The 27,898-nt window shown below is 34.8% G+C and overlaps 9 protein-coding genes and 1 pseudogene across 14 annotated transcripts; 4 read left to right on the top strand and 6 right to left on the bottom strand.

Moving 5' to 3' along the window:
- Nucleotides 1-771: 771 nt before the first annotated feature.
- LOC9320417 (heat stress transcription factor A-1e) lies at nucleotides 772-14,223 on the bottom strand. 5 transcript variants are annotated; one of them, XR_002333632.1, is made up of 11 exons: nucleotides 13,821-14,200; nucleotides 11,736-12,929; nucleotides 11,592-11,645; nucleotides 2,183-2,273; nucleotides 2,022-2,092; nucleotides 1,864-1,924; nucleotides 1,720-1,779; nucleotides 1,550-1,619; nucleotides 1,325-1,394; nucleotides 1,204-1,223; nucleotides 772-1,054 (listed from the first exon to the last, which is right to left on the bottom strand). XR_002333632.1 is itself a non-coding variant. In XM_021033794.1 (3 exons), exons 1-2 carry the CDS (start codon nucleotides 14,040-14,042, stop codon nucleotides 11,769-11,771), a joined length of 1,383 nt encoding a protein of 460 aa, XP_020889453.1. In that variant the 5' UTR covers nucleotides 14,043-14,223; the 3' UTR covers nucleotides 11,331-11,645; nucleotides 11,736-11,768. The 5 variants fall into 5 exon arrangements, 1 of the variants encoding a protein (XP_020889453.1); XR_002333634.1 differs by having other exon boundaries at nucleotides 1,204-1,218; XR_002333635.1 differs by lacking the exon at nucleotides 1,204-1,223.
- LOC9318332 lies at nucleotides 781-5,666 on the bottom strand (annotated as a pseudogene).
- LOC9318333 (peptidyl-tRNA hydrolase 2, mitochondrial) lies at nucleotides 1,008-2,366 on the bottom strand. Its single transcript, XM_021030826.1, has 7 exons — nucleotides 2,354-2,366; nucleotides 2,022-2,092; nucleotides 1,864-1,924; nucleotides 1,720-1,765; nucleotides 1,550-1,619; nucleotides 1,325-1,394; nucleotides 1,008-1,054 (listed from the first exon to the last, which is right to left on the bottom strand). Exons 1-7 carry the CDS (start codon nucleotides 2,364-2,366, stop codon nucleotides 1,008-1,010), a joined length of 378 nt encoding a protein of 125 aa, XP_020886485.1.
- On the bottom strand, nucleotides 4,900-6,129 carry LOC110230521. Of its 2 annotated transcripts, none has more exons than XM_021033795.1 (2): nucleotides 5,877-6,129; nucleotides 4,900-5,810 (listed from the first exon to the last, which is right to left on the bottom strand). In XM_021033795.1, the coding sequence occupies exons 1-2, from the start codon at nucleotides 6,104-6,106 to the stop codon at nucleotides 4,985-4,987; spliced, it is 1,056 nt and encodes a 351-aa protein (XP_020889454.1). In that variant the 5' UTR covers nucleotides 6,107-6,129; the 3' UTR covers nucleotides 4,900-4,984. The 2 variants fall into 2 exon arrangements, with proteins under 2 accessions (XP_020889454.1, XP_020889455.1); XM_021033796.1 differs by having other exon boundaries at nucleotides 6,078-6,106.
- Nucleotides 10,126-10,920, bottom strand: LOC9318331 (probable calcium-binding protein CML18). The gene is given in 2 exon segments (XM_021033797.1): nucleotides 10,126-10,427; nucleotides 10,430-10,920. Coding segments are annotated over 2 exon segments (495 nt in total). The 5' UTR covers nucleotides 10,803-10,920; the 3' UTR covers nucleotides 10,126-10,305.
- Nucleotides 14,224-16,429: 2,206 nt separating the features above from the next.
- LOC9320416 (histone acetyltransferase MCC1) lies at nucleotides 16,430-17,652 on the top strand. Its single transcript, XM_021033333.1, is given in 5 exon segments — nucleotides 16,430-16,713; nucleotides 16,716-16,860; nucleotides 16,953-17,007; nucleotides 17,009-17,184; nucleotides 17,291-17,652. Coding segments are annotated over 5 exon segments (585 nt in total). The 5' UTR covers nucleotides 16,430-16,682; the 3' UTR covers nucleotides 17,469-17,652.
- Nucleotides 17,653-17,759: 107 nt separating this feature from the next.
- Nucleotides 17,760-19,293, top strand: LOC9320415 (protein EXORDIUM-like 6; the record flags this gene model as incomplete). The annotated part of the gene is made up of 2 exons (XM_002884303.2): nucleotides 17,760-18,357; nucleotides 18,674-19,293. Coding segments are annotated over 2 exons (1,059 nt in total), but the record flags the coding sequence as incomplete, so codon positions are not given.
- A 494-nt stretch (nucleotides 19,294-19,787) lies between these two features.
- LOC9320414 (heavy metal-associated isoprenylated plant protein 8) lies at nucleotides 19,788-21,173 on the top strand (the record flags this gene model as incomplete). Its single annotated transcript, XM_021032831.1, has 4 exons — nucleotides 19,788-19,992; nucleotides 20,310-20,488; nucleotides 20,586-20,679; nucleotides 20,775-21,173. Coding segments are annotated over 4 exons (762 nt in total), but the record flags the coding sequence as incomplete, so codon positions are not given.
- Nucleotides 21,174-21,272: 99 nt separating this feature from the next.
- Nucleotides 21,273-22,843, top strand: LOC9318330 (THO complex subunit 7B). Its single transcript, XM_002884301.2, has 3 exons — nucleotides 21,273-21,386; nucleotides 21,718-22,350; nucleotides 22,441-22,843. Exons 2-3 carry the CDS (start codon nucleotides 21,751-21,753, stop codon nucleotides 22,549-22,551), a joined length of 711 nt encoding a protein of 236 aa, XP_002884347.1. The 5' UTR covers nucleotides 21,273-21,386; nucleotides 21,718-21,750; the 3' UTR covers nucleotides 22,552-22,843.
- Nucleotides 22,844-24,213: 1,370 nt separating this feature from the next.
- On the bottom strand, nucleotides 24,214-26,847 carry LOC9318329 (transcription factor MYB39). Its single transcript, XM_021032830.1, has 4 exons — nucleotides 26,297-26,847; nucleotides 25,848-26,140; nucleotides 24,516-25,184; nucleotides 24,214-24,435 (listed from the first exon to the last, which is right to left on the bottom strand). Exons 2-4 carry the CDS (start codon nucleotides 26,108-26,110, stop codon nucleotides 24,399-24,401), a joined length of 969 nt encoding a protein of 322 aa, XP_020888489.1. The 5' UTR covers nucleotides 26,111-26,140; nucleotides 26,297-26,847; the 3' UTR covers nucleotides 24,214-24,398.
- Nucleotides 26,848-27,898: the final 1,051 nt, after the last annotated feature.

Below are 27,898 nucleotides of genomic sequence, written 5' to 3'. Positions count from 1 at the left end.
AATAAGCTTTAAGTAATGATCAGAATATTAGCATCAGTTACGATTCCAATTCCACTTCCAATTATTAAAAGAACAAGTTTCTCGAGAGAAATTCTCATCTTCTTACTTAAGTCTTGGTGGGTACCCATGGTTGGTACCGAGTCCACTTCTTTTGGTCCCGGATCAAGTTAGATCCCTTCAAAAGGTATTCCCATACCTTTTCGGGTTTCAAACTCAAGAGCCTGACACAGAGAGACATTGACATTTCTTTTCTCAAGTTATGAAGCAATGCTTTTCCTACTGATTGAACGAGATAGCAAATTTTGAAATGGCTTTTGGTTCTACCTCATCTCTAATGTGATCACTGATGAAATGAAGCCACCCGTTAAGATGCATTGTAACGATCCTTTGAAGTGTACTCTTCCCATCTATGCCTACCTATTACAAAGTAAAAGCCTATAGACTGAACATTTTATAGAGATGCATGTATATAGTTTCACCGTTACATCGTTAACAGATAGAATCCTTAAAAGCAAGAAGTTGATCACAAATTTCTAAATTACTCTCCTGCAGACTTGATTTAGTTTTGTTTAGATAGCATTCACTGAACAAGGCTATACAATCCTCTGGTGAAGTAGGTTGAAAGACTCATTCGACACTTACAGTCTTACCTGACTTATACTGTATATTTTGATTAGCTGTTGCACGGGAATTAGAGTCTCATTAGGACAAAATCAGTCAGAATCAATTCGTCGCTTAAACCGCTTTAGTTTATAGATAAAGGTCTCTCAATAAAACAAAAGAAAGCATCAAAACTGACTCTTCATCTTTAAAATGTATGGGATAATCAGCAAATTTTGTCATATGATTATCTTCTAGTAAGACAATTGTACAAATCCATGCAAAATTGAGTTATCTACTCGGAAGATGGGAAAACAGATTTGTCACCAAGAAATGTTGAAAAATTCGGAGCCAATTAGCATCCTCTCCGTTCTGCCAGAGTGTGGTAATGTCGGATCCTAGAGTTATTACATAAGCTTTAGTCCACCTGTTACATCAAAATTATCAACCGGTCCTGCACAAGTAAACAGTTTTATAAAACGATTACACTTGTATCTAACATATATGATATATGCTTACTATATACAACTCATCTCTTCTTCTCCATTGGGTTTTTTAAATCTTTCAAACACATCAGAAGGATCATGGATGATAATAACTTACCAAGAATAGCCATTACTGTTCTTGAATCCGGAAAAAGAACAGAACAAGTAGCACATTAGATTGTTCTATAGTCAGACTATGACTAAGCAGGATTCCAAATAACAGTAACTATAAAACTCACTTGGAGCGATCTGTGTTTTTCCGGCAGCAATGGTGATATGGGTTGGCAGTTTAAGGGACTTTGCTCTTTCCTGTCGGTATCAATAACATTGTTACACTCTTCATATAGGATCTTATGACTTTTTCTCCTTCTATTATGTAACTTAAAACACAGATTCAATAACAAAGAAACTGCAATCTTGCAAAGGGCAAGTATATTTCTGTAACACATGTTCAGTAAACTCACTTGCAAAACTAGCATCTCTTCCTCACTTTCGATTTTGACAACAACTTTTCCCTGAGCACAATATTCCCATCTGCAAGAGCAGTACGTTTTTGGTAAAAAACTGTTAATTCCACCCGTCGTCTGAAAAAGAAACATAGAATTGAAGTGACCTATGACATAGTATGATGTACCTGTTCAAGGCTCTTGGCGCCCGTTGAAGGAGTTTCTTGTATAAACCTAAAGTTGCATGACTACATATAAGGCAAGCAACAAAAAAGGAGTTACTAATTGAATTGAAGAAATGCAATTGAAAACTAAAAAGAATTGATAATGACCTGCATTGAGCGCTGCAATCTTCCCTTTACCCATTTTAAGATCAATCCTCACAACCAAAACCTATGGAGATAACAACAACAACCAACATTCAATATTTGGAGTTTCTTATTGTGTCTAGGTACAATGCAAAACAAGGAGGCAGAGTGAGCCTAGGTACCATTTTGAAATTTTTGCGAAGATCAGCGAGTTTCTCTATCTCGAGGGGTTCCTTGGACTTGATCAGCAGGTCTGAATTGGCCACAGGTTATATGTCTTAACTAAAATGCCAAATTTTGTACTTAATGTGGCGAAAATAAACAAGGATCTCTAAAGACATACACAAGAACAAAATAACATCCCACTTTGAAGCATCTCCTTTTCATTCTGTCTGTAACAAGCAGAGATGTTTTTCCAAATGCAACGCAAAAATCTTCAAGGCAATATTTCTCTTATTTCATTACACATTGACAAGAATCAGAGTTACAACAGTTTGATACATACATACATTACCTCCTTTGGTCATATTCTTTTTGTTGTTGCGACTCCACAAAATCTTAACCCATCTGCGAGAACAAGAAGTGGGGCTTGGTTTTGCACAAAGATTCTGGAAAGTGTGGGGTTTATAACTCATCGATAAAGAAAGACTGATTTTACCTCATGAGGAAAGATTGTGATTTCGTGGTGATCTCATTTTCTGAGAGCATCTGATGTGAGAAGTCCCATCTGTTCAGTAAGATGGTTCATTTGTTGGTTCTTGCTCCACACACTACCCAGGCCTGATTGTAATTCTAGCTGCTCCATTATCAGTTCATTTTCCACTGATACTGAGATTAGCTCATCTGTCTCACCAATCACTGGGCTCTCACCAATGAACTGTTCCCAAAAAGAATCTTGGACTTCAGGAAGCAACTCATTTAAGGCATCAGCTTCTAGTTCGATTGCGCCGTCCAAAACAGCCATTATTGGATCCAAACACTCTCCATTATCTGTCTCGCATCCAACAAGATCCGAACTTGAGCTCCCAGAAGCTGCTGCTACTTGCGTTGGAGGTAAGAGATCACCTTGAGAAAATGGCAAATTGGTCTCCAGGACTTGATTTGTTTCACAAGGGTCGTGGTACTTCATTGCAGGATATAAGCCTGCAAGAATGGATGAAACATCTGCCAATGTAACTCCAGATGATCCATTTGAGGAGCTCCCATTGTCTGAAAGGTTGGAATTTGGAACATCGCCCAAAAGAAAGCTGCCATGATTGCTTGAGAGAGATTCATGGCTAGGTGAATTACTCATCTGTTGTATCTGTTGGAGCATAGTGTTTGTTGCATCGTTCATCGATGACTGATATCTCACAATCTGGCGGCTAAGACCACTGACCCCATGACTGCCAGAATTCATCTGCTCCTCAACAGGTAGCCTCCTCTTTTTGTTGCTTTCAGAAATGTGTTGGTTTGCTTCATTACTCTGCTGGGAAAATTGGTTTAAGAAACCTGGACTTTGAACAGCCTTTGCTAGAAAGGACATCATTTGTTGCTGCCTCTGCTCCATCACATGAACTTTCTGTCCCACATTTTGCAGATGATGTTCGGTAACTTGTTGTTGCGGCCTTAATCAGCGAGTTTCTCTATCTCAAGGGGTTCCTTGGCCTTGATCTTCTTATTTCCGCTGGATCCTGCATTAACGGTGACAGATTTGGAGGAGAGAAAGATTCGCCGGGTTTGTCGTAAAGTGCTGATGTAATATCCACGTGCAGCTCCAAGAAGTAAAACACTTAATAACCACACAAAATCCATCCTCCTACAAGAATTAGAAGACAAAAACCAGAACTTTCATCAACTCAAACAATGTTGAATCAATGTGCAAGACAAAACAACTAAAATCCAGTGATTCTGATAAAAACACAGTAACAAATTAAAGTGAATTAAGAAAGTTTTCTCAAGTAATAATACAAGAAGTGCATTACTTGTTTCTCTCAGAAAACAATTGATTCGATAAAGAGCTACTTGCTTTCATCAAGACATAAGGATTGGTCGAGAAGAAATTTATTGAAACATGAGACCGATCAAGGTTTTACGATTCTGGGGATTCACCAATTGGGAATTCAAGAAAACAAGAAACGAATAAGCATTCTCAACTTTGGAAACAAATCTACAATTTATGATATTTGCTACAATTTAAGTCATCTCTTCTCATAGATGATAATAACTTACCAAGAATAGCCATTACTGTCCTTGAATCTGGAAAAAGAACAGAACAAGTAGTACATTAGATTCATCTATTAATGTCAGACTATGGTTAAGCAGGGTTCCAAATAACAGTACCTATAAAGCTCACTTGGAGCGATATGTGTTGACAGTTTAAGGGTCTTTGCTCTTTCCTGTAGGTATCAACAACATTGTTACAATCTTCACATAGGATCTTATGACTTTTTTTCTTCTGTTTTGTAACTTAAAACACAGATTCAATAACTAAGAAACTGCAATCTTGCAAAGGGAAAGTATATTTCTGTAGCACCTGTTAAGTAAACTCACTTGCAAAACTAGCATCTCTTCCTCACTTTCGATTTAGACAACAAGCACAATATTCCCATCTGCAAGAGCAATAAGTTTTTGGTAAAAAACTGTTAATTCCATCCGTCGTCTGAAAAAGAAACATAGAATTGAAGTGGCCTATGACATAGAATTGAAGCAGTTTCTTGTATAAAATGGCATAAAAATTTGGTAAAACTTACTTGAGCATTTCAGAGAAAAGTGTGCATTACCTTTATACCATTGTCCCCATCAAGATATATGACACAAAATAGCAGCCAACGGAGATGAATGAATAAGCAATCCAAAGATACTGTAGAATTAAGGCAGGCTAAGGATCATATCATAATGCATTAACATAAACAAGTCAGAGAAGCACAAACCTGAGTTACGGTATTTTCTTGTCACGGACTACAAAAACTACTAATGCAATTGCATATAAGCCAAAATTAGCAACCTGCATAAACTGTCGATTGAAATGATACATAACCAAAATAGCAAACAACTCCAAAAATAGCAAACAACTCCAAAAACCAAAGAAAATGAAATGGCAACTAATATAGATCCTCAACAACACAGGTTCATAAGAGGAAAACAACAAAGAAAATACAAATGCTTAAAAAGATGGAACAGCCAAATAAGACAAAGCAAACTGATGAAGCAATATCACTTGATCAACAGTGAAGAATTCTTCAATCTTGGAAGACTCCAAAAGTAAGAGGCGACTCTCCAAAGCATCAAACTTCGCCACAGAAATCGGCTCCTCAAGGCCTAGGATGCCATAGAAAGTCTTTCCATAGTTTGCCATACACAAATATCCACCAGCAGCTCCTAATCCATAAAGTATTACACGACCAAAGATCTTTGCAATCCTTTCAGCACCGTCATAGGGACCATACACTTTGGTTTCAATTTCAACAAACGTGATCTTTGAAATCAACTTATCAAACCATGTTGCTAAAGGTCCATAGCATTTTCCAACCAGATGAATTCTTGAGCCTAATCCATTCAAAACAGAGAAAACCCAAAGTATCACCAAAGACTTGAGACTTAAATCTATTCCTTGAGAAGGAAAGGAATCTTTCTTCTCAAGCAAGATAGGCAGCTCATCATGAGATTCATCTTGAAAATCAGTCACAACAAAGAAACTGATCACTATTGCTTTGACATTGCCATATTCATCCATTAAATAAATGTTAGAAGCCATCAATACCTTCAAGCTTTTGCCGGGAAAAGAGGCAAACTCACGATTGCCATTTAAGAGAGAGGATATCATCGGGAGAGAGACAATCATAGGATGGATCAATATTGATGAACCTCTAAACAACACAGATCTTCCCTTCATGCTTTTACTAGGGAAAGAAGCAAACCCACGATTGCCATTGAAGAGAGGAGAGATCTTCGGGAATCTGTTGAAGCTATCCGAATGGTTCTTTGGGAATCTGTTGAAGCTATCCGAATGAGACAGGAGAGACACTATTATCGTAAATCTTGAAGGATGAACAAACCTCGACCAAGCTCTAATCAACCCAGACCTTCTCTTCATGCTTTCACCAGGGACAGAAGCAAACCCACGGCCATTGAAGAGAGGAGAGATCTTCAGGAATCTGTTGTAGCTACCCGAATGGATCTTCGGGAATCTGTTGACGCTATCCGAATGAGACGGGAGAGAACCTCGACCAAGCTTTAATCTTAAAGGATGAACAAACCTCGACCAAGCTTTAATCAACCCAGACATGCTTTTACTATAGAAAGAAGCAAGCTGACGATTGCAATTGAAGAGAGAGGAGATCAAGCAATCCGGATGGGTCAATTTCGACGAAGATTGAACCAACTCAGATATTCACTGAGATCATTCTAGATCTAGGGTTTTAAAAAACAAGTCCTTTAAATAAAAATAACAAATCCTTTGGATGAGATAAATAAAAATTAATTTTAATTGGTACTAAAGTATAAAAACTGAATATAATCTTATAGATCAAGAGGTCTGAAGATAGGATCATGAGATCGCTGAAAAAAAAAATCAAAAATATTGTAAATAAAAATCAAATCAGAATTAGAAAAACAACAAACAAACCAGATTGATTTACAATAAATCTATCAACAATATCATCATATCCCACGGAATTTGAAGATCAGAAACTGCATAAGATTGTAGATCGGTAATAAAATTCGAAAATCAGAAGAAATTAAATTAAAAAACATATCAAAAACAAGTCCTTTAAATTAAAAACAAAACAATTCCTTTAAATTAAAAACAAAACAAGTCCCTTATATGAGATAAATGAAAATTAACTTTTTCAATTGGTACTTAAAGAATAAAAACTGAATATAATCTTATAGATCTAGAGATCTGAAGATAGGATCATGAGATCGCTGAAAAAAAAATGAAATTCAAAAATATTGTAATTAAGAATCAAATCAGAATTAGAAAAATTCAAACAAACCAGATTGATTTACATACACAATAATCTATCAACAGTATCATCATATCCCACGGAATTTGAAGATCAGAAACTGCATATAGATTGTAGATCGGTAATAAAATTCGAAAATCAGAAGAAATTAAATTATAAACATATCATCAAAAACAAGTCCTTTAAATTAAAAACAAAACAATTCCTATAAATTAAAAACAAAACAAGTCCTTTAGATGAGATAATGAAAATTTCAATTGGTACTTAAAGTATAAAAACTGAATATAATCTTATAGATCTAGAGGTCTGAAGGTAGGATCATGAGATCGCTGAAAAAAATGAAATTCAAAAATATTGTAAATAAGAATCAAATCAGAATTAGAAAAACAACAAACAAACCAGATAGATTTACATATACAATAAATCTATCAACAGTATCATCATATCCCACGGAATTTGAAGATCAGAAACTGCATATAAGATTTTAGATCGGTAATAAAATTCGAAAATCAGAAGTATTTGAATTAAAAAAACAAGTCACAAAAAACACATAAGATAGATTTATAAAACATTAAAATTCTATCAACACCATCATCATATCCCAAAGAAACTTTGAAGATCAGAGGCTGCACATAGGATTATAGATCGGTGAAAAACAATTTGGAAGTGAAAAGTATTTAAATTATGAGAAAATACATCATGTTCTCATAGATCTATCAACTGCAAACAACTATGCTACATATAAGAAAATTGCAAAAGTTATGACGTGAAAGAAATATTAGATCTGACTTTTGAGTTTAAGAAGTAATCCTCTGCTAGACATTGTGTCAGAGAGAGAACCTAACTATTTGACCATAAAAGATAAGAGAGACCCTATATATAGAAGAAAATCACACAAGGCGAGAGTTAGGGTTTTCCGAAAATGGGCTTTGTTTAATGGGCTTTTGCAGTCGGTCCTGGTAACCCGCTTTTAATTTAATTAAATAAGCTATATCTTCCAAACCATCTAATGTATGTTTTACAATTTTGGGTTTAAGACTTTTAAGTACACATTTCTAGTAGTTTGAGGATGTAATTATCATTTGAGTTAGAATATCTTATAACGTACGTAGTTTAGTTTCAGTCCAGATGATGGAGATTCCAGAAATTTCCCCTCATGGTAAATAGTACAGTATTCTTCTAGATATTGAAGACAAAAGTAAAAAAAAAAAACGACAGCAAAAACGACTCTTCGCACGTGGACGACTCTGTAACAGTTGTCTTTGAATCCTGACGCATTTGTACTTTTTTACTTTTTACTTCCTTCTAGGCTTCTACAACAATTGTACTTCAAACCAAATTGTTTTCAACTTCTCGTACATTTAGCTTTACCTTTTTTCTTTTTTAAGTAACACAGGAAAAATAAATACTAATGAATATTTTCCATTGATTCTATTTACCAATAAAATCTATACAGAGCAGGGGACTAATCACATAGAGAAACAAGTAGTGACATATTTTTTTTTTTTAAATGTAAAATTTTATTCAAACAAAAACCTTGTAACAATATATCGACATGTTGTGTTGATTGAGAAAACTTTCTTCTTAACCCTTTTATATTTCTAAAACATTCTTATTAGTTTATCTCAAAATCAATCTCTTTTTAAAATTGTTCTGTTTTCAACATTGATTCAGCATTGTTTGAGTTGATGAAAGTTCTGATCTTTGTTGTTTTAATTCTTAAAGGATTTCAGATCGTTGGTTCTTGAACTTGTGTTTTAAGTTACAAAATAAATAGAAAAATTCAAAAGATCTTATGTTTACTGTTTAGATGATTCTGTTTTCAGAGTCTAACAATGTTGTTCATACAAACAGAAAAGCAGATTGCTGAAAGTGAGTTTCCATAGTTACTGTCATTTGGAATTTAAAGCCACTCCCAAACTTTAAATCTTACTTAACCATAGTCTGACAATAGACGAATCTAATGTGCTTACTTGTTTTATTTTATTTAAATCAAATAAATGATTGTGGATGGAATAGGAAATTCGAAAAAAATAATTACAGAGCAGGGAACTAATCAATCCAAGATTATTATTTCATGATCCACTTTATGTGTATCACACTTTTTTTTTTGTGGTGTCTAAATGAGAATAAATTTGTATTAGTTCTATTTACAAAGAAAAATACAATGGTGAGTCTTGGAAACTACGTTTTTCTCTTTATTGGACCTTTAGCTTTTTTCTTTTTTAAGTAACACATGAAAGATAAATCGTAATGAATATTTTCCATTGAGTCTATTTACCAATAAAATCTATACGGAGCAGGGGACTAATCACATAAAGAAACAAGTAGTGACATGTTTTTTTTTTTTTAATGTAAAATTTTATTCAAACAAAAACCTTGTTACAATATATCGACATGTTGTGTTGATTGAGAAAACTTTCTTCTTAACCCTTTTACATTTCTAAAACATTCTTATTAGTTTATCTCAAAATCAATCTCTTTTTAAAATTGTTCTGATTTCAACATTGATTCAGCATTGTTTGAGTTGATGAAAGTTCTGTTCTTTGTTGTTTTAATTCTTAAAGGATTGCAGATCGTTGGTTCTTGAACTTGTGTTTTAAGTTACAAAATAAATAGAAAAATTCAAAAGATCTTATGTTTACTGTTTAGATGATTCTGTTTTCAGAGTCTAACAATGTTGTTCATACAAACAGAAAAGCAGATTGCTGAAAGTGAGTTTCCATAGTTACTGTCATTTGGAATTTAAAGCCACTCCCAAACTTTAAATCTTACTTAACCATAGTCTGACAATAGACGAATCTAATATGCCTACTTGTTCTGTTCTTTTTCCAGATTCAAGGACAATAATGGCTATTCTTGGTAAGTTATTATCATCTATGGGAGAGATGACTTAAATAGTAGCAAATATCATAAATTGTAGATAAAAGTGCAATAGTTTAATAAGACTGTTACTTGTGCAGGACCGGTTGATGAAGTAACATGTGGGCTAAAGCTTATGTAATAAACTCTTGGATTTGACATTACCACTAATCATTCCACATATCTCGGTGACAAATCTGTCTTCCCTTCTTCTTAACCATTATTGGGAATCGTTTTCGAGTTGATAAATCAATTTTTACATGGATTTGTACAATTGTCTTACTAGAAGATCATAATCATACGACAATATATTTGCTGATTATCTATCCCCCATACATATAAAGATAAAGAGTCAGTTTTGATGCTTTCTTTTTGTTTTGCCTATTGAAAGACCTTTGTGTCTATAAACTAAAGTGGCTAAAGCGACGGGTTGAGAACTGACTCACACGCATAGCAAAGTTTTCTTGCCCTAAAGATCGAAACCAACAATGATAACTTTCTCTTCAAGCTATCAAAATTTCATCAATGAAACAGTAAATAACACAACATTTTCCATGGAATCGCACCTACACACTTATACTTCCAAATTGTCTTTGATTTGAGAATGAAGCCAAAAAAACACACATATATATCAAACTATATATATAACTTTCTTTCTTCAACCCCAAGCATTATCAAATGCAGCTGAAGTAATCGCCTGAACAAACTCTTGGAAATCGATACAACCATCGCCGTCTCGATCAGCTTCTTTGATCATCCCCGTTAACTCCTCCGCCGTCACGCGTGACCTAGCTTCGCCATCGAATGAGCTAACTCCGCCGCCGTTATGTAACCGTTTCCGTCTCGGTCAAACATTTTAAAGATGGCTTTAAGCTGATCATCCGTGTAAGGACACTTGACCAGATCTGGCTCGACGAGAGCGACGAACTCGGAGAACTCGACCAGTCCGTTGCTATTCCGATCTGCTTTCTGGATCAAGGTGTCGAGTTGGTCTTGACTCGGCTTTAGACCGAGAGATCTTAGAAGTGAGCCTAACTCGAGCTCCGTCAAACTTCCATCCTTGTTCTGGTCAAATGATCGGAAAATCTCCCGAAGCTCCGCTAATTGTTCGTCGCCTAGTTTCGCCGGCGCCGGTTTATCTCCGTCGCCGCTCATCTCAAATCTGATTTTAAATACTGTCAAGCTTTGATTTCGATGAAGAACATTTTCTTTTTTAGAGTTGATTTGTTTCTTCTTGACAAGTCAACGACGACAGGTAATGAGATTAGGAATTCAAACGAGTAAGATTTATTTTCTTATTAAATGAGCAAGAGAATAATTTTGTTTTACTTAAATCAAATACTAAATGATTGTTGATGGAATAGGAAATTCTAAAAAAAATAATTAATTAACTATTGGATACGGTCAGCGGTTGTTCGGTGGAGGGAAAACAGTCGTGCTAAGCGTTATAATTCACCGGAATTGGTTTGAAGCAATATGAATGCCAACAGATTTTTGACAATACAAAAATTGTTAATAGTTTTTTTTTTTTTTTGATCAAATTGTTAATAGTTTTTATTCATATTTTTAAAAGAAGATATCCTTTTCGACATTTGTAGCTACATTATGAATCAAATTTTCGACAAGGTAATGCCTTTCGACGCACAAGATAGTCAAGATGTTGGTAGCTGGCACAATGACAGATTTCAAATTTTGCTATTTCAAATGACTTGATACTTTTATCTTGGAATGAACTATAAACAATAATCATCCACTAAACAAGGATCTCTAAAGACATACACAAGAACAGCAGAATATCTCTCGCTTTGAAGCATCTCCTTTTCATTCTGTCTGTAACAAGCAGATATTTTTTTCCAAATGAAATCTTTAAGGCAATATTTCTATTATTTTATTACACATTGACAAGAATCAGAGTTACAACAGTTTGATACATACATACATTACCTCCTTTGGTCATATTCTTATTTGTTGTTGCGACTCCACAAAATCTTAACCCATCTGCGAGAACAAGCAGTGGGGTTTGGTTTTGCACAAAGATTCTGGAAAGTGTGTGGTTTATAACTCATCAATAAAGAAAGACTGATTTACCTCATGAGGAAAGATTGTGATTTCGTGGCGATCTCATTTTCTGAGAGTATCTGATGTGAGAAGTCCCATCTGTTCAGTAAGATAGTTCATTTGTTGGTTCTTGCTCCACACACTACCCAGGCCTGATTGTAATTCTAGCTGCTCCATTAACAGTTCATTTTCCACTGATCCTGAGATTAGCTCATCTGTCTCACCAATCACTGGACTCTCACCAATGAACTGTTCCCAAAAACAATCTTGGACTTCAGGAAGCAACTCATTTAAGGCATCAGCTTCTAGTTCGATTGCACCATCCAAAACAGCCATTATTGGATCCAAACATTCTCCATTATCTGTCTCGCATCCAACAAGATCCGAACTCGAGCTCCCAGAAGCTGCTACTCCTTGCGTTGGAGGTAAGAGATCACCTTGAGAAAAAGGTAAATTGGTCTCCAGGACTTGATTTGTTTCACAAGGGTCGTGATACTTCATTGCAGGATATAAGCCTGCAGGAATGGATGAAACATCTGCCAATGTAACTCCAGATGATCCATTTGAGGAGCTCCCATTGTCTGAAAGGTTGGAATTTGGAACATCGCCCAAAAGAAAGCTGCCATGATTGCTTGAGAGAGATTCATGGCTAGGTGAATTACTCATCTGTTGTATCTGTTGGAGCATAGTGTTTGTTGCATCGTTCATCGATGACTGATATCTCACAATCTGGCGGCTAAGACCGCTGACCCCATGACTGCCAGAATTCATCTGGTCCTCAACAGGTAGCCTCCTCTTTTTGTTGCTTTCAGAAATGTGTTGGTTTGCGTCATTACTCTGCTGGGAAAATTGGTTTAAGAAACCTGGACTTTGAACAGCCTTTGCTAGAAAGGACATCATTTGTTGCTGCCTCTGCTCCATCACATGAACTTTCTGTCCCACATTTTGCAGATGATGTTCGGTAACTTGTTGTTGCTGCCTTAACCTTACAAGTTCCTGCATAAGGACGTTCTTATCCCTCTGAAGTCTTTCCACCTCTTCTTCGAGTCCAAATTTGCCCACTTCAACGCACGCACCCACAGATGAGTGCTGAACTTGAGGTTGTTGTGGAGGCTGCACTTGCGAAGGTTTTCGCCGGACAATACTCTTTAGTATTTGTTTTTGGCCTCTTAAAAAGCCCTCATTTGCAAACTCCCAGCGGTCTGGATCAACTTTTCTGAAACCCTGAAAAATTGATGCATAGAGAATGGAACAGTCATCAACCACAAGAAGTTACTTGGATTCCGTTGAGATAGGAAACCAACATAGAAGAGTGGTATAAACATGAAGACCATTAAATACTTAAATAAAAACTATTTTAGAGATGGTATGATACGATAAAATCTCTTCACTGTGTCTAACTGCAGCACCAAACTACCATGGTCCAAGGAAACTAATAGCTCTTAGTGTATCGGCATGTACCTGGACGACAAATATAAACGAATGGAAAGCTAACATGGGACAACTGATAGAAATTTTGTTTTGTGACTGCTGAATCAACCAATCGTCAGACACATATGAGCACATGCCTGCAAAGTTCGTGGAACCTTTTGGTAAGTAAAGAACAACAGGGGAGGAAAAAGCTATGCAAGAGTATACACGTCTTAGTTTTGCTTGACCTAAGAATATTCATTTGGAAAATGGAATGAGAAATATTACATTCCAGCCTCACAGACAAAGATGCAGCTTAGAACCCTAGGAAAAAAAAAACATATATGCCTGCAGTCCACAGGGTATACGTGTACAAAAAACAACTAAAGAACAAGCTACAAAACAAGAACAAGATACGAGTTTGTCAGAACCCACAAAGACATAGATCCAATCTTTAACGACGAAACAGTTATTGCCACTAAATCAACAATAACAAAACCTACTAGACGTGCATAGTTCAACCACCAGCATCAACAACTATATATATAGGAACATCAATCCATCGCTTACACTTAAACCCAATAAATCCTATTCACTCGTTCTTACACGAATCAGCAACATAATTCAACCACAAAAGACAAGAGAGTAAAATAAAGTAAGATTCCTTCAAATCGAATAAATCAGAATCGATCGAAGCTCACTCACATAAGTATTGAGCTGTCTGACGAAACTGGAGAAATTGTTGTGCTTGAAATACTTTGGTAGAAACTGTTTCGCGAACTCAGGCACGTTCCAAACCACGAAGCTGTTGTTGCCGCTGCTCCAAGACACCACGTCGTCCGTCAATGGATCGTCAACCATATCGTAGGTTTTGCTCAGAAAAGGCGGGATAGAGCTCATCACCGCCGTCGCTACAGATTCGCCCATAAATCAAAATCGCAATTGATTCCGGTGTTCCGTCTTCTTCCAACAACGAGGAGATCGATTCCGAGATTCACTACTTTGGGATTCGCAAAACTACAGAGATTATTCGAAGATCTTCTCTTAGCGAGGAAGAGAAGAAAGAAGCTCTCTCTCTACACTTATATTTAACTCTGGAGATAGCTTTACCTCTGCTCTTTTATTTATACACTTTCTCTTTTTTAATTCCAGAAAGCGGTGGAATTGCGCAGAGTGATATAACGTGTCGTAATCTCTACCGTTGATCTGATTACCTCTGCAACGTCCGATTTTAAATTACATTAATTTGGTTTTAAGATAAGAAATACCACGTGGGCTGGACTAGTGCTTGGCCTTTTTTAATTAACGTACGTACCTGGTCTTTTTTTCTCATTAACGTATCTGGTCCTAAGCCTTTTTTCATATACGTGGCACTTGACTGGCTTTAATTCATTCCAGTGTTCTAAAAAGCGGTCTAGGCGGTCGTCTAGGCAGGGGGGTCAGTTGACCCCTATAACTTTTATGAAATTTGTTTTTTTAAGCCTAAAAAATTTCTAGATGATGAATTTTTGGCTAGAAACATATAGTATGACCCCTATACCCACACCTCAAATCTTCTTTTTGCACCCTACGTCAAACTTTTTCAATTAATCGTTTCTTGCTTTTATTGTTTAATTTATAATATTGAACCCTTATTCTTTTTCATATTAGTTCTCATATTTCCCTACTTACATATTTTTCCTTTTTTCAATATATAATAATTAAATTTGTATTATTGTATATATCAACAATAATTTTTTATTAAACTAAAATATTATAAATTTTTATTTAAAATACATGTATGACCCCCGTAATATATATTTCTGGCTCTGCCACTGGTTTCACGTTTTTTTTTTTTGTTTTTTGGATAATTTTCTGCCTTCCACAGTTTTGTTGTAACGAAAAGTCGAAAACGTTGAGTCTCTCTCTCTGCTTGCCGCCGTGGACGGCCAATACAAATATCAATCCAAATTTTTTGATTATATATAATAAATTTATAAGATTATATCTTTCTATGATTTTTAAGGGCTCAACTTGTAAGAAAGTTTCTAACGAAGAAAAGTAGAAACACACACAACAATTGTATTGGCCCGCCTAATCGAGTTAATTACTCCGATTCATCATTAGTTAATGGGGCAAGCAATTTTCTTTTAATGCCCAAAGGTTTCTCTGGTAACGAATAATAATAAAATAGAATAAAAAGCAGATTATGAATCGAAAGTACGAATTTTTATTCAAAGCCCTTTTTCAAAAAAAAAAAAACAAAAGTACGAATTTTTTATAGTTAAAAATGGTTGACGAAAAGAAAAGAAAAAAATAGTTAAAAAATGGTTATTATTGAAATGAAACAATTTTCATTTAAAAAATCGAATATTCCATTCATAATAATAATAGTACTACTACATACTCCCTAGATTCCTAATAGTTTGATGTTTTAGAGTTTTCACACATATTAAGAATTCAATCATTGTTTAATCATTTGAACATTAATTTTAATATTATATATTTCAAAATAATTATCAACTAATAGTAATTTAAGAAATTTAATTATTTTCAATCATTACGTCTTAAAATTTACGAATAAAAATAAATCAATAAAAATAAAGAAAAAAATTAGAAAATCAATTTTCGTGGAACAAATAACAAAAGCTAGAACATCGATTTTTTAGGAACGGATGGAGCATTTTTAAAAGAGGCACGTGATTGGTTGTCGCAAAGCACGTGAGCCAAGATGCTTCACTTGAAACGAGAAAGCCCCAAGAGACAGAGGAGAGGGCAAAGGCAAAGGCAAAGCAAGGACCTTTTTCTTCCTTCGCTCGAAAATCGATTCTTGATTCCTTCGGCGAAGATATTAGCCAATCAAATTCAAACCCAGTCAGATCCAGATTCGGTAATTCTATCCAGATCCGATTAGTTCAACGGGTCGGATCCAGTGATCTGGCACTTCACTTGAAAATGGAAAGTGGATTTCCAGGTTCTTCGCATACCAAACAATCATAGATGATTCATCAATGGAGGATCCACGAATCTCTCTCTTCCCAAGTATTTACTACAGACCTATAAAACCTAATGATCTAGATCGTTTGGAGCAAATCCATCGCGACATCTTCCCCATCAAGTATGCTTCATCTACTTGAATTTTGTATATTTGAGATTCGATTTTCCTAATTTGATGTCTTGTGAAAGTATTGATTTTTTTGTTTGATCAGGTATGAGTCTGAGTTTTTTCAGTGTGTTGTGAACGGAGTTGATATCATCTCATGGGCTGCTGTTGATCGGAGCCGGCCTGATCATCACTGTGATGAACTTATTGGTTTTGTTACAGCGAGGTTTGTTTGCATTCTCTGAAATCATCTTTTCGTAATTCGAACAATAATATCTTTAATTGTCCTGTAAAGTTTAGATCTTGAATGTTGAACTAGTTCATATTGCTTATGGTTTTTGGTCGGTCTGTGATCATGTTCACTAAATGGAAATTATTCACTTGTCAAAAATCTTTAGAACGGCGGCTTGTAATAATGTTTGAATTGTGATTGAATAATGTGTTTTGGGGCGCTCTCTATTAATCTCACAATCAATTTATAGGTAATGCAAATGAGTCTAGTGCTGTTTTTATCCTCTTATATCTATCTTCATCAGCTGGCAGATGGTTTCTCTGTCTTGCACAGATAGATGATCTTATTCATTACGATTCCTCAAAAGGAGAGGAGACTTTGATCTACATCTTGACACTCGGAGTTGTGGAAACATACAGAAACCGTGGAATTGACTCTTATAATACTAATAAAATATCTGAAACCTGTTCTATATATTGCTTGGTTTATAATTTCTGACGTTTCTGCAACTTCTTTAAATCTCAGCAATGTCACTTATTAGTGAGGTGATTAATTATGCTTCTGGTTTATCGGTGTGTCAGAGGAGTTTACCTTCATGTGATTGCACACAACAATGCTGCGATCTGTTTGTACAAAAGATTGATGTTCAGATGCGTGCGGAGATTACACGGATTCTATCTAATCAAACGACAGCATTTTGACGCGTTCTTGTTTGTCTACTTCATCAACGGTTCTCGAACTCCTTGCTCACCCTTGTAAGGAGATTACTCACAGAGAAAACAAGTCTTTGATTCTCTTATACTCTCCATTTTTTTATGATAGGTAATATAATGGTTTTAAACAATTCACTGCAATTTGCAGAGAGGTGGCGATGTTTGTTGTGAATTATATGAAGAGTGGCATCAAGTTAGTGGCATCTAAGCTGGTGAACAGGGAGGAGAAAGGTTTGAAATGGCTGATTTGCAAAGACACGGATTGCGTCTTACCCTCGCAAACCAAACCGAATCTCGGATCATCATCGGTGTACGAATTCATTTAACTTAAAACTATACTTCCGATTCATTTGATTTCTCATTGTGCTCTCTGTAATGACTAATGAAAAAGTAAATAGTCACCGTTACTGTCATTTGCATCGATGTAGTGTTTTTGGGTTTTTATACGCTGATCATTACGTGTTAATAAGGTGTTGGACGTTCTAATGAGTTTTTCACCACCCTTCTTAATATAGTTAGCTTTGTTGAAAATAGCTCTTTTGCTTCATTGGCAACTATCCAAAAACAAAATTACCAGCTTTTGATGTCAAAAAATAGCTTAAACGATAATTTTATTTACTTACCTCAAAAAAAGCCTAAAAATCCCCATCAAAGGCCAAAAGAACAGAAAAAAGTTTCTTCACGCGGTGGCAATGGCGTCTTCTTCCTCCTCCTCCTTATCCGTCACCATTTTCCTCCTCTTGGCGCCTCTCTGCCTTTCACGTGAGTCACCTTCGCAAATCCCAAACGGAACCCTAGATCTCTCTTTACTATGGTACGGCCAATTCACGCCTATTCAAAAGGAGAGGGTTCAAGATTTCATAGAATCGCTTAACTTCGACGCCAAGGAAGGTCTTGACCCAAAGGTATCGGCCTGGTGGAAAGTGGTGGAGAGTTACCAAGAGAGGTTCGAGGTGAAGGATATTTACCGACAGAAGAAGAGTAACAGAACCGTAGCTCCGAGGATTAAGGTCAAGGTTGTCCGGAGTTATGTGGATGAGAAGATGAAGTATGGAAAGGAATTGACAATCGGAAATGCTGAGAAACTTGTTGAGACGGCCATCGGAAATATGTCGAAAGTGGTGCCCGTTGTATTACTTTCGGCGCAAGTTAGGGCTATTGGCGTAGGGTTTTGTAACGGAACTTGCCAACATAACGCCCTTGCCAAAATTAAAGGTTTGATTTTCTCTTCGTTTTCCGTCTACATCTCTCAGATTTAAACTTGGATTATGGCAAAATATATTTTAAGTAGGTCCTAATTTTCTCCTCGTTAGTTAAATTGCATTACATTGGAAAATTAATATATTTTACCCTTGAGAAAAAGATTATTGATTCTCCACACATAACTAATTAATTATGTGGACCTTAAGAAAAAGTTTATTTGTTTTCTCTACATAATTTTGTAGCTCGTTTTTTGTCGTCTACTATTTTTGTAGTTATAAAACATTGTACTAGACAATCAAAAGAATTTTTTTACGTAAATCCCACGCAGGTCAAAATGAACCGCGACCGTACATAATGGTAAGCAACCCGGAGGATGAATGTCCCGGAGAGTGCGCTTGGCCTTTCCACACGGCCGACAAGGGTCCACGTGGCATGACCTATCAACCGCCAAGTGGCGAAGTTGGAGCCGACGCATTGGTTATTCAGCTAGCCACCGGTTTAGCCGATCTCGCCACCAATCCAACTCTAACCGAGTTCTTATTCAAATCTGAGACGACACCGTACAACGATGACGGAAAGAGAAACCATGTTTCTTCCATCTATATCGCGGACCCTGCAACCAAATGCACTCGGGTTTTTGGATCCGGAGCTTTCCCAGGTTTCACCGGTAGAATTCGGGTTGACCCGGTAACCGGTGGAGCCTTTAATTCACACGGAATCAACCACTTGAAATTCTTGATTCCTTCTATTTGGGACCCTAAGACCAAATCTTGCTGGACTCCTATGTAAACCGTTACTATTACATATTGTTACACAGTTTTTACCCTTTATGAACTTTTAAGGTTATCTTGTTATTGGAAGTATTCAATACACAACTAGACTTGGAACGATCCTCGTGTAAATTAAATCCTGTGAGAAAATAAGAAAATCCATGGTTTAGCAGATAAATACTAGTATAGTATTTGACAACAACAAAAAAACGCTAACAAGTAAGAATATTAAGGTCGAAGATTTGTAACTATTCATGATTTTAGAAAATCCGAATAATGAATAGTATACTTATTTGGACACTGAATAAGTTACACAAGTCCCAATTGAAACCAAATTTAATAAGGATCGTTACAAAATTAGTTGTCTCTTTGTCATCACTCCTATATTAGTGATTACAATATAATTATTCATTGTAAACATATAGGATCCTCCAGATTGAGATGTAAATAATTTTATGTATGTTACGAATTAAATAATTAATTGATCGTAAAACCTCTCTGACCTTATATATATTGAGTCTCACTGTTCAACTTCATCATACCAAAGAAAACTTGTGCATTGCAATTGTCGTACAAAGGAGTAAACATTGATATGGGAAAGGTATGTGCATTCTTGTCTAGTAGTTATATGTGAGTCTAGTAATTTGTTAAGTAACTTATGTTATGTGACTTTATATTTTGTGCTTTGGAATTCTACTAAAGAACAAGCAAAATGGAGAATCAGATAACAAGTCAGAAAAGAAGAACCAGAAAAATGGAGATTCATCAGTCGATAAGTCTGATAAGAAAAATCAATGTAAACAAATTGTTCTGAAGGTTTACATGCACTGTGAAGGATGTGCATCACAAGTTTCTCATTGCTTGAGGGGCTACGATGGTAATATTCAATTAAAATAAACATTATTTGATTATTTTTTCCCTCTTTAATGGAATCATATATGATCTCGATCAAAAGAATCAATGTCAAATATTTAATCATTTATCATTGAATGAAATTATAATTTAACTTAAGCATTATCTAGGCTGGTTTCAGTTTTATTCTTCTTTCCTGTAATCTAGAGAAGTTGTCTATTAACTCCCACAATGACATAGCGAAGCTAGTTCTTAAAGCATCAATTAAAAAAAAGGATTTTACCGTTTTTTTCTTCTTACTCATAAGTAGCGATTACAAGTGCTGATCTTATTGTCTATTAGGGGTTGAGCAAATTAAGACAGAGATCGGAGACAATAAAGTGGTTGTGTCTGGAAAATTTGATGATCCGTTGAAGATATTACGAAGAGTGCAAAAGAAATTTAGTAAAAATGCTGAGTTGATTTCCCCAAAACCTAACCCCAAACAAGATCATCAGAAGGAGCCACAACAAAAGAAAGAAGTAAGTATTTTATTAAAATTATTTTCGTGTTAATTTATATCATACCAATTAACTAGCTAGCATGTTTAATCATTTCTTTGTTTTTGTTTGATTTTAGAGTGCTCCCCAGATCAAAACTGCAATTTTAAAAATGAACATGCACTGTGAAGGATGTGTTCATGAAATCAAAAGAGGCATTGAGAAAATAAAAGGTAATCTATGTATATACATATAGAAATAAGATGATATCGAAAATATCGAAATAAAACCAACTTATAATATGCATCTTTTTTTGACAAATTAAAAGGTATTCAATCGGTGGAACCAGACCGGTCAAAGTCAACAGTAGTGGTACGAGGAGTCATGGATCCTCCAAAACTTGTGGAGAAAATCAAGAAAAAGCTTGGGAAACACGCAGAGCTTCTAAGTCAAACCAGAGAGAAAGGCAAAGACAATAATAATAATAATCATAAGAATGAAGACAGTGATGGAAACAAAATCTTTAGTTACCCTCCTCAGTATTCATCCCAACATGCTTATCCCTCTCAGATCTTTAGCGACGAAAATGTACATTCCTGTTCGATCATGTGATTTTGTTTTATTAAGTTTTTATGGTTTTGATTTGCTTGCTACACATTTCTATATCTCACTCAATTTTATTTTTGAGTAAAAAAATAGGGCGTTATAGTCTAAAAAGAAAAGAATGTGGGTTTATTTTTATATTTTAAGAGATCAGGGGTTATTTTGTAACTTATTATAAGTTGAGCGTACTTGTTGCATTTATCCCAAAAAGAAAAAGGAAAGGGAGGACGAAGATGAATTGTATCAATTTAGGGTTCGTCAAAATTTGAACAAAAGGGGCCTGTTTTGCTCGAGATTCGATTGCAGAAGACGAATCTGGATCTTGGGTTCACTTCAAGTAAGTAAAGAGATCATCTTTTGCTTTTTGTTTTTATTTGAACCAGAAATTTGGGTTCAGTACATCATGAATGGTACAATTGAGAAATTGCTTACGAATTAATGAAACAATTTGATGATGAATGCGAATGCTCATGAAAATCCATTTAAATTAGATTGAGAATTGGAAGACGAGAAGAAGAAATCGAGAGATTTATTGCGTAAATCTGTTTAGATTCAAGCTTGAATCTTGTATCCCTTAGCTTTATTTCTGATCAAATATCGAATTTGGATTACATATGTTTAGATTGTTTGGTTGTTGAATGTTGTTTGTTTGTGCATTGGTTTTGCAGGGTTGAGAATTAAGAGGTTTTAAGTAAGTTGAGATGTCAGTTAAAGCAAGGAGGATTTCTGGTAGATTAGAGACTGTAGTAACTAAGGTTAATTATGCATTTGATCCGGTGGACGATGACAAGATCATAAGAAACCGGCTTCTAACCCGAACCACGACCACTCGAGGCGAGCCTCCATTGAAGAAACTTCAGAAGAAGTTCACTTCTTTTGTACTCGAAGTGGATAAAGAAGAAGAGAACTATAACGACTGCGGTAGACTTGCAAAAGCTTTCTTACAGGAACTTTCAACTTTCGAGATCCCGCTTCTGAAGAGCCAAGCGGTTGTGGAAGCAAATCTTAGGGAGAAAGAGAGCTTTAACGAGGTGAAAGATGAGACGGAAAGGCAGATAATGCAGGCGAAAGCTGAGATTGAAGATCTAAAGAAGCAGCTTGAGGAGAGTAAAATAGACAGACAGCATAAAGAGGAGTGTGAGACGATAAGGAAACTGATTTCTGCCCAACCGCCGAGGTCAGAGACAGAGAAGGTCATATATGAATTGAACAAGGAGATTGCTGAGCTTGAAGCAGAGAGCACTGCAAGCTGGAGATTGCTTGAGCTAAGGAAGAAGCAGTTTGCTCTGTTGTTGCATGTGGTAATGTCAAAAACTGAACCTTTTAGTTTGCACTCTTCATTACGCGATCTATGTTGAGTTTGTGATTGTGAACGTTTTTTGGGAATGTAGGTGGATGAGTTGCAGAACACAATGGAAGATGAGCAGAAGAGTTTGGTGGACGAGATTCGGACAGGGTTGGAAGATCAGAGGAACATAACCGAGGCCATGTGTGTTGATTAAGTCCAAATCTGGATACTCTCTAAGAAGAAACCTACAACGTGTTTAAGTGTTTGCTTTGTCATCTGTTTCCGGTTTCTGATATGTCAATGTTAACCGAAACTACGGTGATTCCGTATACTGAAACCTGTGATTCGGATAGAAGAACTGAGAAACAAAGATTGTTTCTGTCAAACCTGCAGATGCAAGAAATATTGTAAAAGGCAGATCTTTAAGAAAATTGTGGGTTGTGTAACAAACGACATTGTGATGCGGTGGAGATACCGGTTAAGAAATACCAATTGCTGGTAATGTATTTTTTATTCCAAACCGAGACTAAACCGTTGATTCGATTTAGCCGAGGTGGTTTGCTTTTGAACCGGCTTAAAAAATTTAGAAATTATAAATATACCGTGTTTTCCTTTTGACTTGGCTCGATAGGTATCGCTCGCCCGATCATATTTATGGTTAGCATTTTAGGTTTTTGTGTGATTTGGATGTAGTCTAATTTTGGTTGGTGCGGTTTCTATTTTTGGTCTTGAGAATTTTTTTTTATAAGTGTGATTGCATAATGATATTTCATGCAAATCGATATCCACAAGCAAAGCTTAATGTTGATTTTTGGCAATATTTGATTATTAATAAAAAATAATAATGCGACCGACTAGCCAAATAGGCTTTATTGTCGTAATTATAGGTTTCTATTTTCTTGAGAAATATTTGAGCAGCATTAGTGTTCGTATATTAACACACGTTTCTCCTTTATTTTACTTGAGTCTCTCATGTCACAATCTTTAACACTAAAAATTAACTTTTGAGTGTTTAATTTGCACTAGAAATTCTAATGTTATCTTTTTTCTTTGACTCTAAAGTTATACTTAAGATTAGACATACGAATATATTCCAAAAATATTCCACCTTACCATTAAAAGAAGGGGACATCTTTTGAGAAAATGTGATCCATTGGTGATGCAATCTGTATATTTTTAACTGAATCAAACTGAAAAGCAAAGTATGTAATTATAAAATTTTTGTTTAAAATCCAGTGATTCCGAACATAAGCCAAACACAACTTAACTTCGAGTTGTTTCAGAGAGCATCTTTGTGGTTTTTTCAATCTAGATAATTGCGGTTGATTTCAATGATACAAATTAGTTATAATTCATTTTTTAGTCATGTGAATTCATCATATTGAATTAAATTTTTATGTGTCCACATTGAACACGTTAATCATACAGTATTTGTCTTATTTGTTCCCATTAATTCACCCGAGTTTTAAATATATAATATTTAGGTATGTACTATTTGTTTTAAAATTTAAATTATGTTGAGACTATAAATCTTGCTTGTGAATTGTGATATAATGACGTTTAAGATGTACAATGACGTTTTAAATGCTACCATCTGTTTACTGTACATCTCTTTTGTCTCCTCTAAAAGTCAAAGAAAAATTAGATTGTGTCACTTTCGAGACTCTTATTAGTTCACTTCTTCTTAACCATCCCCAACTAAATTTGAATTTTAATATATTATTGAAAAACAAACAAAGATAATACCTAAGTTTAAACTGAAAATATATTCTTAAACCAATTTTGAGTCATGAAATAATTTTCTCAAATATAGTTCTGGGGGGTTGTTTAGCTCTTATACGTGGGGAACTGTTAATATACATTTTTGAAGTCTAAAATGAAAGATTAATATAATACAAATATATGATAATCAGTTTTGTACAGTATGATCAATGTGTTTTGTATATATGGTCGAAAAATAATTAAGACACAAACTGTATGAAAGTTAATTAACAACATATATGTATATATCTATATAAGTATATCCACAGAAAAAATAAGACTAATGTTTTTCTTTCATCTCTATTCACGAAATGGCCAAGGCTCCGAACAAGTTTGCCTGCGGAGAGAACAACCAAAAATACAAATAAGAGTTCGTCAAAATTCAAGATTAAAAAAAAAATATGATCTTTAACTTACTCTATGATCTCTTTCCAATAAGAATCACTTGCTTCATCATCAATTATGTCACACCATGGCTGATGATCTTGTGTGAACGTTGAGGTCGACGAAGGGTTTGAAGTATGATCATTATGCTTCATGATTTCCTTGTTCTTGACCATCATTTGGGTTTCCTTAGACTCATCAGGGGATGCCGAAATCAAGGGCGGAATCAAATTCTGATCAAGTTGATGAGCAACTACTCGAATCGGGCTAGAAAACGGATCCAGAGACTGATTGTCGATGTGAGAGAGGCTTTGGGTTTGATCATAAGGATTTTCACTAATATTTGGTAGGTTCTCTAAGAAAGAAGATTGGCCAAAGAGATTATTGTTGGTGTGATGAATGTCAAAAGAAGAAGAGGTATTGTTGCTGCTAAGGACTTGAATCATACTATGTAACAATTGGGCTTTTGCAACACTTGTTGCATCAAGTTGTATATTTTGATTTAGATTCAAGAGGTTGTTGAAATTTGCGGCAGCTAGTAGTTGCGGGAGAGCGGCTAGAACGTTTAGATGGTCGGTTCTTGGCCTATGGGTCACGGGATCGATCCCCATCTGAATAAGTTTCTTTCTAATATGCGTGTTCCAATAGTTCTTTATTTCGTTATCCGTTCTTCCTGGGAGATGACCAGCTATAGACGACCACCTTTAGGAAAAATATGGACAAAAATATAATTTTTGGTGGGTTAGTTAAGCTTTATACGTATTATATAACATTGTCAAGCTATAATAAGATAACTAATTATAGACTTGGTAATATTGAACATTGACGAGTACGTATGCATGCACCAAGAAAACTCCAGTGTAGCAGGTTTTTCATATATATATGCTTCTATATATACATCAACTAACAAAAAACAACAAATAATAGCATATATTAAAATATACACTTTTAGACTATATCATATATGTGATATGTAAATAAAGACCGAATGAAAAAGAGGCTAAGATATTAGAAACTTTAAAATTTAATCTGTATATAAAAAAAGAAATGTTACAAAAAAAAAAAAAAAAAAAAACTGCCTAGAACCTATCTAATCAAACATTACCATAGTGTAGTCTAATTTTCTTCTTCTTGTATTTAATTTTTCTTCTCAAAATAAATTAAACTTCTAATAGTTTTAGCAAAAACAATTCTATTGAAATCACTAATAATAAAAAGCAGTAAGATTTATATAGCACAATAATATTGATTGGTAGAAAATATTGATCTGTTTCTGATTTTTGCTCTTGATGATAATCTCACACATATAATTTCTATTTAAAGTAATTAAGGGAATTTTTTTAAAAAAAAATTAAGATTGATTACTTGTTCCCAAGAAGAGAATGAAGGTTGATGATGGTTTGCTCTTCCTCAGCTGTGAAGTTTCCTCTTTTGATATCTGGTCTCAAGTAATTAGTCCATCTCAATCTGCAACTCTTCCCACACCGGTTTAAACCGGCTTGCTTGGGTAGAGCTCTCCAGCTTCCATGGCCGTGTTTTCTTATGTGATTTATCAGTTTCTGATCTTCTTCTGGCGTCCATGGCCCTTTCTTTAATCCACTCTCATCGCAACACGGTGATCTCCCCATTTTGTTATAACATCTAGTTATTAGCTGCACCTGGACAAAATTTTAACAAAAGAAAAGAGAAAAGAACGGGGTTTAATCAGAAGCACAATATGCATCCTTATGGTTTAACACACTTTTGCTAAGAAATCGGATTTTTGATTACATAGGAGATTGTTGAGTGAGCAAACAATTACATATAATATATACCTTTGAGGTAGAGAGATAATTGAGAAGAGAGAAAATGGCGAATGCAAGATCTTAGTTAAGTGGTTTTGTTCTTTGCTTTATTTATAGAAACATAGAAGAGCCTTTCATCTTTGTCTTGTGTCTTGTCGGAACAAGATCTTAGTTAGCTCTTGTGACGTGTCCATTTGACTTTAATCAAATCAAATAAGTGAAATGATGAAAATGCCCTTTGATCAAACTAGAAGAAAAATGATGAGAGGAGAAGGAGATGTTCAAGTTTGTGAAGCAATGTGTGGAATAAAAGTTGCTGCAACTAATTCATGTTGACAATGTAAGTTTCTGAAACTTTTATAAAGTATGAGTATAAAAAAGTTAGTTACTTACAAGAGCTAAATGTTCAAAGAATCATAGAATATAACTCTCGTATTAGTTTAAATAACAGTTTCAGTAAATATTAAAAACTACATGAAAATTTAATATATATACATTAATAAATTTTGAAATGCAGCATAATTTTCTTTAGCAAACAAATGCAGCATAATTTTTAGTTGTTGTGTCGCCACCAAAATTCAGCCCGGATAGGAAAAAAAAAAAAAAAAAAATTCAGCCCGGACATAATATATGTTACTGATAAAAATTAAATAATATATATGGATTTTGGGCTGTGATCGTGTATGTTTATGTACGATTGGATTCTATTCAAATAATTATGTAGAATAATTTATAATGTTAAGTTGGCATAACATATATATATTGCCCAAGAGATATAGACTGTGCCAACAATAGTATGGATTACTGCTCATTGGTCAACTAATGACACATCTCAACCATATACACATCAGATCGAAATAAAGTCAAAGTGTATAATTGAACCGCGTTCGAACCAGTCACTAAACTAAATATAATTTTTATAGTTTAAGAAAAGATACCTCTTCTCATAGCTTAATACTACTACGTACGTAGATATATTTAACAGAATTAATCTTTTTTTTCCCACACACATTAGAAAAGGGTAGATGATCTAGTATACTTATCTTTAACAAAAAAAATTACAAGTAAAACTTAGCAATTGATTTATCTGAATTCATAACTTCATTTAAAATGATAAAATTAGAAATTTCAAGAAAAATACATAACAATTTGTATGGAACAATAACAAAATTATAAAAGGACACTATTCAATACATTAGCGATATAAGTATTTTTCAAAAAGTTTTTTTCCATGCAATATTTGTTTGTACGGTGGATATTATTCTTTTAGTTATATATTATTTCATATATTAAAATTTAATGAAATACGTACAATTTACATTCCTTGTTTCAAAACGTTTTTTAAATCAAGGTCTCGTTATGGTTGTTCATTATTGGTATAAATCTAGTTTTAAGCACATTAAGACACGCAAACTATTTTATTTGAGATCACAAACCGATGGGACCCTCCAAAACCCTAATACTGATTTTTTTCTTGATTATTGTATATAAATATTTCTACGTGGCTTTTGTATGTATTGCTGACATCATTTTATAATATGAACAAACGTTGAGACATCCAAACGTATCGCGTGGTTTTGGCCAATTCAACTTTTAACCGGACATAAACTGATAAACGACTGGCTTATATGA

This window comes from Arabidopsis lyrata (genome assembly GCF_000004255.2).
Source record: "Arabidopsis lyrata subsp. lyrata unplaced genomic scaffold ARALYscaffold_3, whole genome shotgun sequence".
NCBI lineage: Eukaryota > Viridiplantae > Streptophyta > Magnoliopsida > Brassicales > Brassicaceae > Arabidopsis > Arabidopsis lyrata.
The sequence above is the reverse complement of the archived record's forward strand: the minus strand, read 5'-3'. Positions and strand labels throughout refer to the sequence as shown.

What these genes read in the sequence shown, in the direction of transcription:
- LOC9318330 (XM_002884301.2), top strand. Translation starts at nt 21,751, where the DNA reads ATGTCAGTTAAAGCAAGGAGGATTTCTGGTAGATTAGAGACTGTAGTA. An exon ending in TTGCTCTGTTGTTGCATGTG is followed by an intron (nt 22,351 to 22,440) that starts GTAATGTCAAAA and finishes TTGGGAATGTAG; the next exon opens with GTGGATGAGTTGCAGAACAC.
- LOC110230521 (XM_021033795.1), bottom strand. Translation starts at nt 6,106, where the DNA reads ATGTCTGGGTTGATTAAAGCTTGGTCGAGGTTTGTTCATCCTTTAAGA. An exon ending in TTGATTAGAGCTTGGTCGAG is followed by an intron (nt 5,811 to 5,876) that starts GTTTGTTCATCC and finishes TAGCTTCAACAG; the next exon opens with ATTCCCAAAGAACCATTCGG.
- LOC9318329 (XM_021032830.1), bottom strand. Translation starts at nt 26,110, where the DNA reads ATGGGGAGATCACCGTGTTGCGATGAGAGTGGATTAAAGAAAGGGCCA. An exon ending in CATTCTCTTCTTGGGAACAA is followed by an intron (nt 25,185 to 25,847) that starts GTAATCAATCTT and finishes TTTTTCCTAAAG; the next exon opens with GTGGTCGTCTATAGCTGGTC. An exon ending in TATTGGAAAGAGATCATAGA is followed by an intron (nt 24,436 to 24,515) that starts GTAAGTTAAAGA and finishes TTCTCTCCGCAG; the next exon opens with GCAAACTTGTTCGGAGCCTT.
- LOC9320417 (XM_021033794.1), bottom strand. Translation starts at nt 14,042, where the DNA reads ATGGGCGAATCTGTAGCGACGGCGGTGATGAGCTCTATCCCGCCTTTT. An exon ending in TCAGACAGCTCAATACTTAT is followed by an intron (nt 12,930 to 13,820) that starts GTGAGTGAGCTT and finishes TCAATTTTTCAG; the next exon opens with GGTTTCAGAAAAGTTGATCC.
- LOC9318333 (XM_021030826.1), bottom strand. An exon ending in TTCGCAAAAATTTCAAAATG is followed by an intron (nt 1,925 to 2,021) that starts GTACCTAGGCTC and finishes TTATCTCCATAG; the next exon opens with GTTTTGGTTGTGAGGATTGA. An exon ending in GCGCCAAGAGCCTTGAACAG is followed by an intron (nt 1,620 to 1,719) that starts GTACATCATACT and finishes CTGCTCTTGCAG; the next exon opens with ATGGGAATATTGTGCTCAGG.